Genomic DNA, 14179 nt, shown 5'->3' on the forward strand with positions numbered 1-14179 from the left:
AAACTCTACTTCAGTCCAGCTATAAGAAGTTTCTGTCACCTCAGCAAGTCTCCAAATGCTTGGAATGATGACACTGCTACCCTGGAACTCGAGAGGCAGAGGCAGGATCCAGAGTTTGAGGTTAGCCTGGGTCATCCTGTGAGTGAGCCCTGCTCCAGCCATGTTCCAGCCTCTTCCCCACCTGCAAGGCTGTCTTATGCTCTGTTTGCAGCTAATATCCGGCCCTATCCCTGCTCTGCATCTGGTGCTCTGCATCTGTTTCTATAGGCTGTTGTACACTTTCTAGAATTTCAGATATGAGGAATCATGTAATAGTATAGAATTTTCTGAGTCTGGCTGCTTTTACCAGATCTATTTTAAAAATACATCCATGCAGATACCTTTATTAGTAGTTAGTTTCTTTTTAGTGCTTATTGGCATTTTATTGTATAGATGTATCACAATTTATTCCTTTGATAAGAATATAGATTATTTCTAATTTGCTATTACAAATGTTAATATTATATTATTAAATTAGATTAATTATTATATTATTAAACTATATATTAAGTTATATTAAATGGTACAGATATTATTAGTACTAAATTAATATAAATATTAATATAACTAAGAATCTTTGGAGAGACAAGTTTTCATGTCCCTTGCATAAGAATTTCATAAATGTCTTGGGTTTCTAGTGCTGTAATAAGATACCATGATTAAAGATAACATGGGAAGGAAAGGGTTTATTTATTTAAACTTACAATGCTCAGGTCACAGTCATCACTGAGGGAAATCAGGGTAGGAACTCAAGGCAGGAACACTGGAGGTAGGAACTGAAGCAGAAGTCATGGAGGAACACTGACTTGTGTCTCCTTTCTTGCTCAGTTTGCTTTCTTTTCTTTTTTTTTTTGTTTTTTTTTTGTTTTTTGTTTTGTTTTGTTTTGTTTTGTTTTTCAAGACAGGGTTTCTCTGTGTAGCTTTGGAGCCTATCATGGCACTCTCTCTAGAGACCAGGCTGGCAGATCTGCCTGCCTCTGCCTCCTGAGTGCTGGGATTAAAGGCGTGTGCCACCAACGGCCGGCTCTCAGTTTGCTTTCTTATACACTGCTAGGACCAGCTGCTCAGGCATGGTGCCATCCACAGTGGGCCAGGGTCTTCTACATCAATCGTTAATCAAGAAAACACTCCACAGACTTGCTCATGGGCTGATCTAATGGACACATTTACCCAATTGATGTTCTCTCTTACCAGAGGACCCTGGCTTTTGTCAAGCTGTCAAAAACAAAACAAAACCAACCTAACCAGCATGATAAGCAAATACCAAATTGTTTTTCATAGTGGTTGTATGATTGTACATTCCCATCATCCACATGGAGAGTTCCACACAGAGTCTGTATCTATTTTCAGCCATCTGTTGGAGCCTAGTAATTTGTTAATATAGCTTTAATTTGTATCTCCATGACTGATGGTGGTACGCACCTTTCACAAGTGTTTTGTTGTTGTTGTTGTTTTTGTTGTTGTTGTTGTTGCTCTAGCTTATGTACCCGTCCAACTGTGTTGCTGTGATGGTTTGAATGAAAATGGCCCATATGAGCTCATGTTTGACTGTTTGGTTCCCAGCTGGTGAACCTTTTAGGAAGGATTAGTAAGTGTGACCTTGTTGTAGGAGGTGTGTCACTGGGGGTGGACTTTTAGGTTTCAATGTTTTACTCACCACTGGCCCAGAAACTGGTACAGAGCTTAATGATAATGGACCCAAAATCATGAGCCCAGTGCCCCAGGAAGCAGAGGAGAAGGAAGTGTGGGTACTGCTGTTTCCTTAAGCCCACCATGCCATGGGGCAGATGGAGGAGTTTGCTTATATCGGTCTGGGAGGGTCATCCTATATGTACACTTCCTGACTGGCTGAAAGACAATGCCTACCTGCTATACAGCAATGGACCACTTACGCTGTCCTTTCAAGCTTGCTTCAAGTGCATTGCCTGCATCCACATAGAAACTGGCAATGTCTAGACAGCAGCTCTCAACCTATAGGTTGAGACCCCTTTGGGGAGGGGCTCATATCGTATATCCTGAATACCAGATATTTATACTATGACCCTTAATAGTAGAAAAAGGACAGTTATGAAGTAGCAACAAAATAATTTTATGGTTGGGGGTCTCCAAAATGTGAGGAACTGTGTTAAAGGGTCATAGCATTAGGAAGGTTGAGAACCACTGCTCTAGAGCCTAGCTGCTTGGTTTCATGCAAGCAGCTTGGTTTCTCTTTTTGGGAGTCTTGATCATGTTCTGACCAAATGCATACTTCATGGCTCCCCTACGGGAGAAAATGGTTTGGGGATGTTCTTTTGGGGTATAGTGTTCTGTCTCGGCTTCTCTTGGCTTTTCCATACAGTCTCTTGTAACTTAGAGAAAGCCTCTGGGACTTTCTAAACTGGACTATTCCAGGATCTCTCACAGGTTATGGTGGGCTTTTGTCCCCTGGCTCTATTATTCCGTCTACTGCTCCCCATAGCCACATTCATCCACCTGCCCCTCATTTGTGTCCTGGGCATTTCTGCCATCAATTAGTTTGGCATTCTTAAGTACCTGCAGAAAAGAGTGGGAGTGTTCCTGGGACTGGCTTGAGTGGTGTTGTACCCACATGTATCTCCTATCACCAAGGCTTTGCTGTGGCCATCATAGTGGGCCAGATGGACCGGTTGTCCCTCCTCCAGCTGTGACATACATCACCAGGGCTGGAAAATGTGACATGTAGTTCCAGTCTCACTGGGTTTTCCACACCCTGGTGGCTTTCCTCTACCTCTCCAGCCTTCAGGGATGCCATTATGGCTTAGATGGTGGTTGTCTGACTCCCTTCTCTAAGCCCTCTCACTGGAGAGGTGGAGGAGGGCTTCCCACATGCTTTTAAAGAAGCAAGAGTCTGAGTTGTCTGTTTCTAGAAGAAACCCCTTACAGGCTTGAATACCTGTCAGCTTCCACTCACTGTTTCAACCGCCTGGCAGTAAATTTCCCATTTCCATTTTCTGGCTGGGGAGCCATCTTGCTGGACTTTGGAGCTCATGTTGTGACTTTCCCCATTCCTCTAGCCATTTGGGGGAAAATTATGAACTGTGATTCTTCTGAAATTATGTTTTGCTTTTTCTTAAAGAAAAGATGCCTTCATGCCTCCATCTCTACTTTGTAACCTGGCTGATAGATAACAGGCCACCCATTTTTATAGCACATATTTTATAAACAATTAAAACCTGGTCCCATCTTTCTGGGGCCTAGATCTGCTTTTATGACAGGACAAACAAAGATACTGCCTCACACAGCCCAACTAATCATGTCCTGGCTTCAAGTAACTTGAGTTTAACAGCTTTTTTGTCTTGACAGAGTAATGTAAAATTAAAATGTCTCAAAAACAAACAAAACAAAAATATGAGAGAGAGAGGGGAGAGAGAGAGAGAGAGAGAGAGAGAGAGAGAGAGAGAGAGAGAGAGAGAGAAACAAAAATTGGTGTATATTGGCACCAGGTTTTATCCTGGATCACCTAGTCTGACCCTCTTCTGGGCAGAACTTGCCTCTGAGCAAGCCAGCGAACTGCCCAGACTTCATCCAGACAACCCACATTAAAACCTGGTATTTTGTCGAAGCAGGAACTCCACTTCTGAAATCATGAAAAAGGTCGTCTTCTTAGGGCTTTGATTTGTAGGAGAGTCATTAAAAATAACTCCTTTTGTTTTTCTCAGATTAGAGGTTAGAGAGGTTTCAGTTGCAAAAGAGAAATTGGCTAAAGGATGCATCAGGTTGTCTTTGGTTGAGAAATATTCTCAAGAAATGCAAGTCCTTTGTGTGTTTCTGGGCCTTAGCATTTACACAACGTTTTCCAAGTTTAAAAGCCCTTTACTGTCATTACTAATTGTCTCCCAAGGGCTTCGGGGCAGCTGGAAGGAATCCTGGAAGGAAGCCAGTGTTCAGAGCTGTTAGAGGCACACACATCTGTGCCAGCCTTGACTTCCCAGGCTTCTTAGAGTTTCCCAACACTAGCCTGCTGGGTTTGGTCTTGAGTGCTTCGTCAATCTCTATAAGAGTTTCTTTTTCCAGGCTTGACATTTTCTCAAGTACAAGTTACCCAAACACAAAATAGCATTTCTGTCGACGGCCTTGCAAACAATTAAACACCGGTGACAGTTTTAGGTTTATCATCAAATCAGAATCTTTGGGGAGCCAATGAGTACTGTCAGGTCTGAAAATGCACCAGAGGATTCCAGAGTAGGACCCGTAGTCAGTAGAGCAGATTTAAATAGTTAAGAGGCCCCTTCCGTTGTATTCTCAGAGTCAGGGTATTTGATTGAATAAAACTTTCTAAATACAGCTATAAGCAAGCATCCAGTCTTCTGTCAAATACATGTATATTCTGTCTTACAGAATGTACGGTAAGGGTGCACATGTATATGAAAGTCAGTGCAAAAGTGACCATATCCCATGTCTTAGTCTATGTTTTAGGCTTTCAAGTATTTGTTAACAATGTAATTGTCAAATTCCACCTGCACTTTCAGATCTTGAACTTCAAATTTGTCTCTTTAATACAGTTTGCATCGTTGCATTTTTAAAAAAATAAGATCGAAAAATGAGGCAAATAGGAAACATTTATGTCTATGACTACACTCAAAGAGGAAGGCCTGTGGGTCGGGTTTACTTCTGATTTGGAGGTACTGGCCCTGGCCCTCCAAGCACGACTCATACCTTCAATACATTTGGTGTGTGGTGCCCTCTGCTGACTGTTCTGGGATGGTGCCCTTTTCTGTTCCTTGTAGGAAACATTTAGGTGTTGTGTCTGTTTTCCTTCCTTCCTTCCTTCCTTCCTTCCTTCCTTCCTTCCTTCCTTCCTTCCTTCCTTCCTTTCCTTCCTTCCTTCCTTCCTTCCTTCCTTCCTTCCTTCCTTCCTTTTTTTTTTTAGGTTATTTACTTATTATGTATACAACATTCTGTCTCCATGTGTTCCTGCATGCCAGAAAAGGGCACCAGATCTCATTATAGATGGCTGTGAGCCACCATGTGGTTGCTGGGAATTGAACTCAGGACCTCTGGAAGAGCAGTCAGTGCTCTTAACCTTTGAGCCACCTTTCTAGCCCATGTTTTTTTTTTAAAGGTTTATTTATTTGAGAAAATATTCCCAAGTGTGGCCTTAATGTATAATGAGGGATTTATGGATACAGAAACTGGTCCTGTGTCCTTTTTTATTTATCCAACAAACATACTAAACAATGTTTCAAGGTGCCAACTATGTTGCTGTGGAGCTGGTGACAGCAAGAAGCAATCTTCACTTTCAAGGGTCTCAATCGTAGAGCCACATCAAGGGGTAACCTCCTCAACAAGACTTATCTAATATCTAAATATTACAGCAAATAAAGCGACTTCCTGGAGAGCCTCATCTATTATTGTTTAAGGTTTGTTTGTGTGTCTAGTGTATGTGCCCTTGTGTGTACAGACATTTGTATGTGTAGACACCTGAAAAGGGCATTCTTATCCTTTAGAGATGGAGGTGCTGATATTTGGCTTCCTCTAGTTTTTATGTGGGTGCTGGGAGCTGAATTCTGCTCCTCACGATGTACGGCAAGTGCTGTCAAGAGTAGAACCGTATGTCCAGCCTTGTCTCTTCGTATAATCACTGGAGTTGACATCACAGCTCATTTGCTCCCAGTTTACCTGGTAAAAGCTATGACGTACTGTGACATATTAGGAAGACACAAGGTACCATGGGAACTTCTCCCCTGGTGGTGGTTTAGAAGAAAATGGCCACCGAAGAGAGTGCTACTATTAGGAGATATGGCCTTGCTGGAGTGGGTGGTGTCTTTTTGGAGAAAGTGTGTCGCTGTGGGGGCAGGCTTTGGGGGTCTCATACATGCTCAAGATTCTGCACAGTATCTTGGTTCACTTCCTGTTGCCTGCAAAATGTAGGACTCTCAGCTAATTCTCTAGCACCATGTCTGCCTGCACACTGTCATGGTCCACTTTGATGATATTGGACTGAACCTCTGAGCTGTAAGCTGCCACCCCAATTAAACATTTTTCTTTATTAGAGTTGCCAGGGTTAAGCCAGCCTGGTGACACATGCCTTTAATCCCAGCACTCAGAAGGCAGAAGCAGGAGGATCTCTGTGAGTTCGAGGCCAGCCTGGTCTACAACTAGGCCCAGGCTGACTGAGCTTGGTTCTTTATGTTTTGTTAGCTGGGTATCTTGTGCAAGGAAGGTTACCTTGTTGGTGAGTTGGGGATGAGAGGAGTACATACGTCATAGGTAGATAACACATGTAAAGTGCTTTGAATACTTATTAGTGTTTGGGGTATAACAAAGATGAATTATTTTGTTATTCCTTTTAGCTTTTGGAGACTCTGCATCCTTTTAAAGTCCTGTATTAAAATCAGGGAGAAACTTCAAGTGAGTCTTAGGTATAAAATACACTCCAGTAAAGCTGGAGAGATGGGTCAGCAGGTCAGAGGGCTGACTGCTCTCTCACAGGACTCAGGCTTCATTCCCAACACCAACATCAGGTGGCTCTCACAACCATCTTTAACTCTAGTTTTGGGGATCCATTGTCCTCTGGTCTTCATAGGCAGATTTGGTAAATGCTCCTTTCCCCTCAGCATTCATGGTGACAACTAGGCTATCCAAGGAAAAAAGTATGAACGCGGTGCCAGGCAAGGTTGTGACAAACTCCTAAGTGGTAACAAGAATCCTACTGTGAAATTGTGGATGTGTAACTCCATGTGTTACATAGACGGGGATTCTGATGGAGACCTTAGGGAGATGTTTGGAAAGAGGTGATCTTTACAGTGAACTGGAAGGACAGAGAAGGAAGAGAGGGTGCACAGATGAGCCAACCAAAATTGTGGCCATGTGAGAATGCTGCTTTGTTTACAGGAGTGGCAGCAGCAGTCCCGTAGTGTTGGGGTGGAGGCAGAGAGTCAGGAGCAGAACAAAAGTCTCTGGGTCATTAGGGAGTTCAGATACCCAGTTCTTCTTGGGTTCAAGGCTGTAACTTCTCTGATGTCATTCCCGGCAGAACATGTCCTAGGTGTAACCTCTCATTTCCTCCTTGCCCCTGTAGCCTCCACCTAATTTAGTCCTGTGTATCTCTGCATGTAAAAAGTCCTAGACCCATATCTTTCTAAACTTCTAATAGACTTGCTGGTCTGTAATTCATTAACCTGCTATCTGCTATAAAATACACAGAAGATGTGTACAAAAGGATTGGACCCGGTACAAAGCCGAGCCTAACAAAGAGGGAACCTAGCTGGACTCTGGGAGGCAAGTAATAACAATGACATAAGAAAATGATGCATGGGCATGTAGTTAGTGCTCAGAATTTGTTGAATAAATAATGATAAATAAATAATAATGTAGGAACAGCTGATGACTTGTTGAGTAGTGCAGAGTGTGGTGGATTGAATGAGAAGGGTCTCCACAGACTCACATGTTTGAATGTTTGGTCCCCAGTTGAACTGTTTAGGAAGGATGGGGGTGTGTGGTCTTGTTGGAGGTGTGACACTGGGGATGGGCTTTGAGGTTTCAAAAACTCAGGACAGGCCTAGTCTCTCTGTCTCCTGCTTGTGGATCAGATTTAAGTTTTCAGCTGCTGCTCCAGCAATATGTCTCCCTGTCATGCTCCCCACCGTGATGGCCATGGACCCACCTTCTGAAACTGTAAGTAAGCCTTCAATTAAATCATTTTAAAAATAAGTCGCCATGGTCATGCTGTCTCTTAACACCAATGGAAGTGTAACTAAGACACCAGGTGTAACTCTGAATGGCCAACTACCTAAGAAGACTTCCTAGTTAGGAAAGAGGAAGGGGGAGGGAGAACAGATATGTATATGCTGGCTCTCAGTACAAGTTTCAGACTGGATTTCTTCTTGAGTGAGTAGCTCCTTGCCTGGCAATTTCTCTTCCAGGGGAGGGAAGGGAAGGTGAGAAGGGGGTCACACACACACACACACACACACACACAGACACACACACACACACACACACACAGAGAGAGAGAGAGAGAGAGAGAGAGAGAGAGAGAGAGAGAGAGAGACATAGAAAATATAGTGACCTAATGTTTATTCCTTCCTAGCCATGCTAAGGTTAAGGTCTTAGGACCTCAGGTTACAAAATCATTCCTCCTGCAGAATAAGTTGGGAGGAAAATGATGACAAGAAAAGCATTAGAAACCCTGAGGGAAAGTTCAGTTTCACTTAGGAAACACATGTTCTTGACACCAAGGGTACAAAGAAGACCTTGTAATTGCAAAGAATGAAGAAGGCATGAAGCCAAAATCATCAAAGGGAGACAGTGCTGTAAGGCCTTGCTCCTTAGGTGTGGATTTCTAGCAACTGCTGTTTCTGTTAGAATGGACATTCCTGGTCTCCATCCATCAGGACTGACTGGCTGTGAATCTGTTTTAGTTTTGAACGGTGTTTAAAGGTATACTTGAGAAGTACAAGTCCAGCCCATGGGAATGAGATCTGGGGATGTATTCTATGGAATTCAGTTCTGAGTTGTGTTTTGAGGGATTAACACAAAGTCAGGAACTGTGAAAAAGCACAGGCATGTTTGGTGAGGTGGGGTCAGGAAATGAATAACCATGATGGGCAGGGTGGACTGGAGAGATGGCTCCATGATTAAGAGTGCTTGCTGCTCTTCCAGAGAACCTGAGTTCAGTTGCTAGCACACAGCCTGAAGCTCACAGCCACCTGTAATTGTGGTTGTAGGGGATCTGGTGCCCTCTTCTGGCTTCTAAGGGCACCTGCACTCGTGTGCACTTAACCCACATACAGACAATACTTATTCATAACTTAAAAAGAGTTTATAAAGGAGAGAGGGAGGACAGGGACATGGGGGGAGGGAGGAGGAAGGGAATTATAGGGAGAGGACAGCAGTATCCCCCATCTTCTGTTTGTGCTCCATGTTAGGCGGCTTTGACTAGATCTACTCCCTGCCTTCCTTGTGGGAAGGATACATTCATATTTGCATTTAGATCACTTCAGCTGGAGGAGGCTGAAACAGGTGAGGATGAAGGCAGAGAAATTAATTAGGAAGCAAATGCAAGATTTTTTGCAGAGAGGTATTGAGTGCCTTAACTCGGGCAGTGGCAGCACGAGTGAAAAGGATGGGACACACAAGACATTTTAGGTGGTGATACGCAGATGAAAGGGTTCAGTACGTGAACTGGAAGTGGGAGGCTGGAGGAGCAGAGAGAACCTTCTGGCTGGGATTAGTGTGTGGTGGCTTATGGTGCTGAGAACAGATGAAAGAATACAGGAGGATAAACAGGTTTGAGAAGGGAAACTGTGGGTTCAGTTTTCAACATGTTTAACCCAGGTGAACAGAAAACATGTGTAGGAGGAAAAAAGGGGGGATCAGGAAAAGGGTGGAGAACAAGATGAGTCAATGCGGGTGGAGAAGGAAAATGAGGAGGAGGAGGTAATGCCCTGCCCAGAGTTGGGGCTACTGTAATACACCTCATTGTTCTTCCAGCTTTATTTCCTGCTTCCTCAGAAATTGGTTGAGCAAGTGAATAGAACCCTGAAAAAGAGCAAATAATTTTCTTTCCTGCTTTCTATTTGGTAACCAATTTGTTGTTACTACCGTTTGCTCTGTGGAAAAAAAATGTGTGTGTGTGTGTGTGTGTGTGTGTGTGTGTGTGTGTGAGTGTGTGCTGTGTATGTATGTGGTATATGGGTGTGTATGGTGTGTGAGTGTGTCTATGTGTATGGTGTGTGTCTATGTGTGTGTGGTGTATGTGGTGTGTATGTGTGATGTGAGTGTGTGGTGTGTGTGTGTATGTGGTGTATGTGTGTGTGTGTGTGTGTCTATGTGTGTGTGGACTACTTTCTCCCTGCCTAATCTTTCCCATCTGTGAGTTTTCACAGTTGTTTTACTTACACCCTGAAACCCAGCAGTGGCTCACAGCCTGTCTGGGGACCGTCTTATGATTGTCTCCTATTTAGCAGCCTGTGCACCTCTGTTAGTGTCTCCCAGGAAGGAACTCCCCAGGTCCTTCCAACGTTTCCTCCAGGGCCTTCCGTCTGCAGTCGACAAGAAGCCAAAGGTCCCCGCGGGACCCCGTCGCTCTTGCCAGGCTCAAACATGGCCGGCTTTCCGGCTCCCTGAGCTCGCCCCACGATCGCCAGTCTTCCTTCCGTGGTCCCATCTCACCTTTCGTCCGCCCGGCTCACCAGGGGCAGGACCCGGGAGGCCCGGCAGCCAACTCCCATCCCGCCCCCGCCCGCGCGAGGGCCAGCTACCGCGCCGTGCCGGCCAATCGCAGGCCGGGCTGCCGCGCCTGGCAGCGCCCGCCAGCCCGCCCCCAGCCTCGCTGTGGCCTGCGGCTTCCCCGGCCGGTAGCGCCGCTCTCGGTCGCGCGGGCCGCTCGCCTGGAGTCGTCGGATCTGGTCGGGTCGCGGGCGCTTGCGGCGGGTCCACAGCTCAGCGCCGAGCCCAGCGGCACCGTCAGCCCGCGGCGGCGCAGCATGGACTTCGAAGACGGTGAGCGGCGCGTGGGCGGGCGGCGGCCGGGCGCGGGCGAGCGGGCGAGCGGGCGAGCGGGCGGCCTGCTTGCCGGGGGTCTGTTTACCGCCTCAAGATGGCCGTGTGGCTTTGTTCTGTGGGCCGCGCGGCGACGGCGAGCCGCACGCGGGTATCCGGCTGGCCGGCCGGAGTCCTCCCTGCTGCCCGCTGTCCCCGGGGTCGGCCTCGCGGCGAGCCCCGCGGCCTCCGGGATCCGTCCTCAGGCTCGCCCGGGGCCGCCGGCAACTTCCCGGCCTTGCATAGCGGGGCGGCCGGGCCCCACGGAGCAGCGAGCGAACGAGCGGGTGTCGGGTGGAGCCGCTCTTGACCGCTCGCCCTGGGCTCGACCAAACCCCGACACGGGCCGCCTCAGGCCGGTGCGATGCTTCTCGATGTGAGGCGAGCTTAAAGCGTTCCATCGGGTGGGCTTCGATCCTTCCCCTCTTGGAGCCGGAATCTGCAAGTTCTTTGAACGTAATAAGACGGGGCTGTTGAATAACTCACCCCAGTTTACCTGCTTGGAAACCCCTCGTCCGCATAGTTCTGTGGACCAGTGCACATTTTGGGGGGGGGGGTGCTGGTGGACGAAGGCTCCTGAAGTTAGAATTCTGACATAGCAAGTCCCGATGCCCTCCACGTTCAGGTAGACCGACCGGTGTTGTTCGTACTGAATAAATAAACCGGTTCCTAAGGGTGCTTTTCAGGCCTCCCCGAACTAGTTCTTTGGGCCATTCTGTCCTGGGCCACGAAGCGCAGTTAGTTAGGCATCGTCAAATCTTACTCAGTTTACACAGGGATTAGTGTCAAGATAAAGTGATACATTGTGGCAGTGTTAGGGAGACAGGGTGTCGTTTGTAGGATTAAACTGAGTGTAATCTGGAAACTAGGTATCTAGGAACTAAGTATCTCTAAATAAAACCGGTTGGTTTCTTGTAAGGAAGCCTCTGCCTCTGCAGGAAATGGTCTTTTAACATTGACTTAAGATGTGATCTTAGTTGGTGTTGTATTGAGTGAGCTTTTGATTTTTGATTTGCTACAAGAAGTTAAAGGCTGTCAAATATGTAAGTACAGGAAAGGAGACACAGTCACCCCCCCTCCCCTTTTGTTGTGCTTTTCGGTTGCATTGAAATAGTTCGTCTCTTCAGAATAGTGTACTGCCCTGCTGGTGTTTCAGTGTTGGGCTGGGACTCATTCTGATATGGCTGACTCTAAATGACAACTATTGTAGTAGCCAGAGTTGACATTGCAAAGAGAAAATACATTATGTTTTCACACCAAAGTTTGACGACACTGCCAGCATATGTGGTGTGCCAGAAGTTCACCTTGTGGTGAATGGGAGGACAATGGGAGCAGTGAGTCAGTAAGGAAATTAATTTTCAGTAGAGAATTGAAAAAGTAATGGTAAATTTGGTGTGTTTGCTTTTTATTATGATTATAATAAAATAATAAATAATGGCAGTCCTCAGCCACCCCTGCTGCAGTTGGGTCGTAGAACCCAATCCTGTGTCATATGCCAGGGCTCTGGTATATCCAGAAGCTCTGTATTAAATTCCGTTCTTCTAGTCTTTATTTGTGGAGTTAAATAAAGGCTTTAACATTATGCCTGGGTGGATACAACCCACACACTCATACATATATGCATGTATGTTTTTCAGACAAGCTCCTGAAGTATTTAGAGAATAGGTTAAGTGGTGAAACAAACATTGACCTTGAAACATTTACATTCCATATGATCAGTTCTCAAATGTATCCCTGTTTTGTATCACTTGATACATAATCTGCTTTCCCTGTTATTTGTGTAAATTAGCCCTTGATCTCTCTCCTCTTTTGGCAGTTATAGATATGGAGTATACACTAGTTTTCGCATTGCCATTAGGCTGTGAAGGAGTGATGTGTTTTCCCAAATGGATATTTGTAATTATCTGTACCCCCGTTTTTTCTGGTAATTGAGTTAATGACATTTGAAAATTGTGAGTAGATGAGTATGATTTTGGGTTTTGCTAACATTGCACTAATTCCTTTCTGTTGAATGTCTTCGTAGATTACATACACTCTGCTTCCAGGAATACTTACCAGGGCTTTAATGGTAAGTATTCTTTTTAATTTCCTTTTAATTTTGTTGAGGGGATGTATTTTATCTTTTTTCATATCCATAAAAGCACAAATATCAATGTAAAAAGTCAACCTACTTTGTTTCAGATGATGTTTTGACTCTTGGTTCATAAATCTCAGTATTAATGTCACACTGTATTATATAGTGTTTGTTTTTCTGGTGTGTGTGTGTGTGTGTGTGTGTGTGTGTGTGTGAATTCTTATGTGTACACTTGCTGGGAATCTCAGGAATGCTATGCAAGGATTCTGCCACTGAGTGAGTAATAGCTCCAGTTCTGTGTATAGCATTTGAACTTGGGATCAGAAAAAAGAAGTTAGGTTACTTTGACTTTATATTTGTTTTATTTTACTTAGATTCTTTAATTTCTGGCTACATTCTGAATGACCAGTGGCAGGACACAGATAAAGTAGATTTTGTCTTGGTTCTATGCTGCTTTTGTTGGAAGGCTTGTTGGCTTTGCTGTTGAGGCCATATTCCCCTGACCAAATGAGTGATAAAGAGCTGTCCAAAGGAGCACATGAGGAGCCTCACTGCTGCTTAACAAAACCCTGGTGTTGGCTGTAATCATAAGGAATGCCATGCCTGTTGTTTGGTAGCTATTAGAATTAAGGCCCTGCCATACGAGTTGATAACAGAAAAAAAAAGCACTTTGAAAAAGTAATTTGGAGGCTAAAACAAAACAAAATCATTATGTGAAAGACATGAGGAAGTGGGGTAAATACCTTTGACTACCAGAGAAACTCAAACTCCAGCCATTTTACCAGATATATAGTCATGGCAGATGGAAATGGGGAACATCCTTGGTAGAGGGAAATGCACCAGCAAAGGAAGGTGACACCTGTGCTTCAAAGAGAGTAAGGAAGACTGGTTTGACCAGAACAGATTATTTTTTGCTGAGCAGCGTGAAGATAAGGCTAGAGAGGTGAGGTGTAGCCAGAAGGCATTGAAAAATCAGAGGCAATCTGTTTATGTATAAGAATCAATGGAAATGAAGGCCTGGAAGAGGTAGCACTGCAGACACAAGGGAGAAGCATTCCTGGTAGAGGGAGTAGTAAGTGGAAAGTACATGGGCATATATGTGTTGAAATAGCAAGGAGCCTCCTGTCAGTGGAGGCTGTACCCATGTCAGTGGGGTTAAGAGGGGATAGGGCAGAGAGTATGTGGTTTCTCAACCTGGACACCGCTGCCACTTTGGATTAGCTAATGTTATTGTAGGATTGTGTGTGTGTGTGTGTGTGTGTGTGTGTGTGTGTGTGTGTGTGTGTGTGTCTGTCTGTCTGTCTGTCTGTCTGTCTTTCTGTCTCTCTGTCTCTTGTGTGTGTGTGTCTGTGTCTGTGTCTGTCTATACATTCACTGCAGAATGTTTAGCAGCAGCCTTGGTCACTATGTGGTAGATGTCAGTAGCAACTGCTGCCTAGTAGTGACAACTAGAAATGTTTATGATAGACATTCCAGTGCTCCTTGGTGGGGGTGTAGGAAGGAGGGAGGTGGTGTGTGGGAGAGTTGTTTCTGGTTAAGAACTAGTTGGGGTTGGAGAGATGG

The 14179-nt window shown here is 45.1% G+C and overlaps 1 protein-coding gene and 1 pseudogene across 6 annotated transcripts in view; both read left to right on the forward strand.

The window, feature by feature from the left end:
• The first annotated feature begins 1462 nt into the window (after positions 1–1462).
• LOC113836719 lies at positions 1463–2794 on the forward strand (annotated as a pseudogene).
• Positions 2795–10323: 7529 nt separating this feature from the next.
• Znf326 (zinc finger protein 326) overlaps positions 10324–14179 on the forward strand; it is a 41233-nt gene continuing 37377 nt past the window's right edge. For 3 of the 6 annotated variants that reach the window (XM_035447860.1, XM_035447862.1, XM_035447861.1), the window contains exon 1: positions 12566–12610. Coding sequence is in view for 2 of the 6 variants with exons in the window: in XM_035447859.1 (XP_035303750.1) it covers positions 10488–10503; positions 12566–12610 (61 nt within the window). In the remaining 4 variants the exon portion in view is untranslated. Of the gene's footprint in view, positions 10504–12565; positions 12611–14179 lie in introns of those variants that run through there. The other 3 variants (XM_035447859.1, XM_027425886.2, XM_027425887.2) reach the window with 3 other exon arrangements.

The sequence above is a fragment of the Cricetulus griseus genome, chromosome 7, assembly GCF_003668045.3.
Source record: "Cricetulus griseus strain 17A/GY chromosome 7, alternate assembly CriGri-PICRH-1.0, whole genome shotgun sequence".
NCBI classification, from domain to species: domain Eukaryota; kingdom Metazoa; phylum Chordata; class Mammalia; order Rodentia; family Cricetidae; genus Cricetulus; species Cricetulus griseus.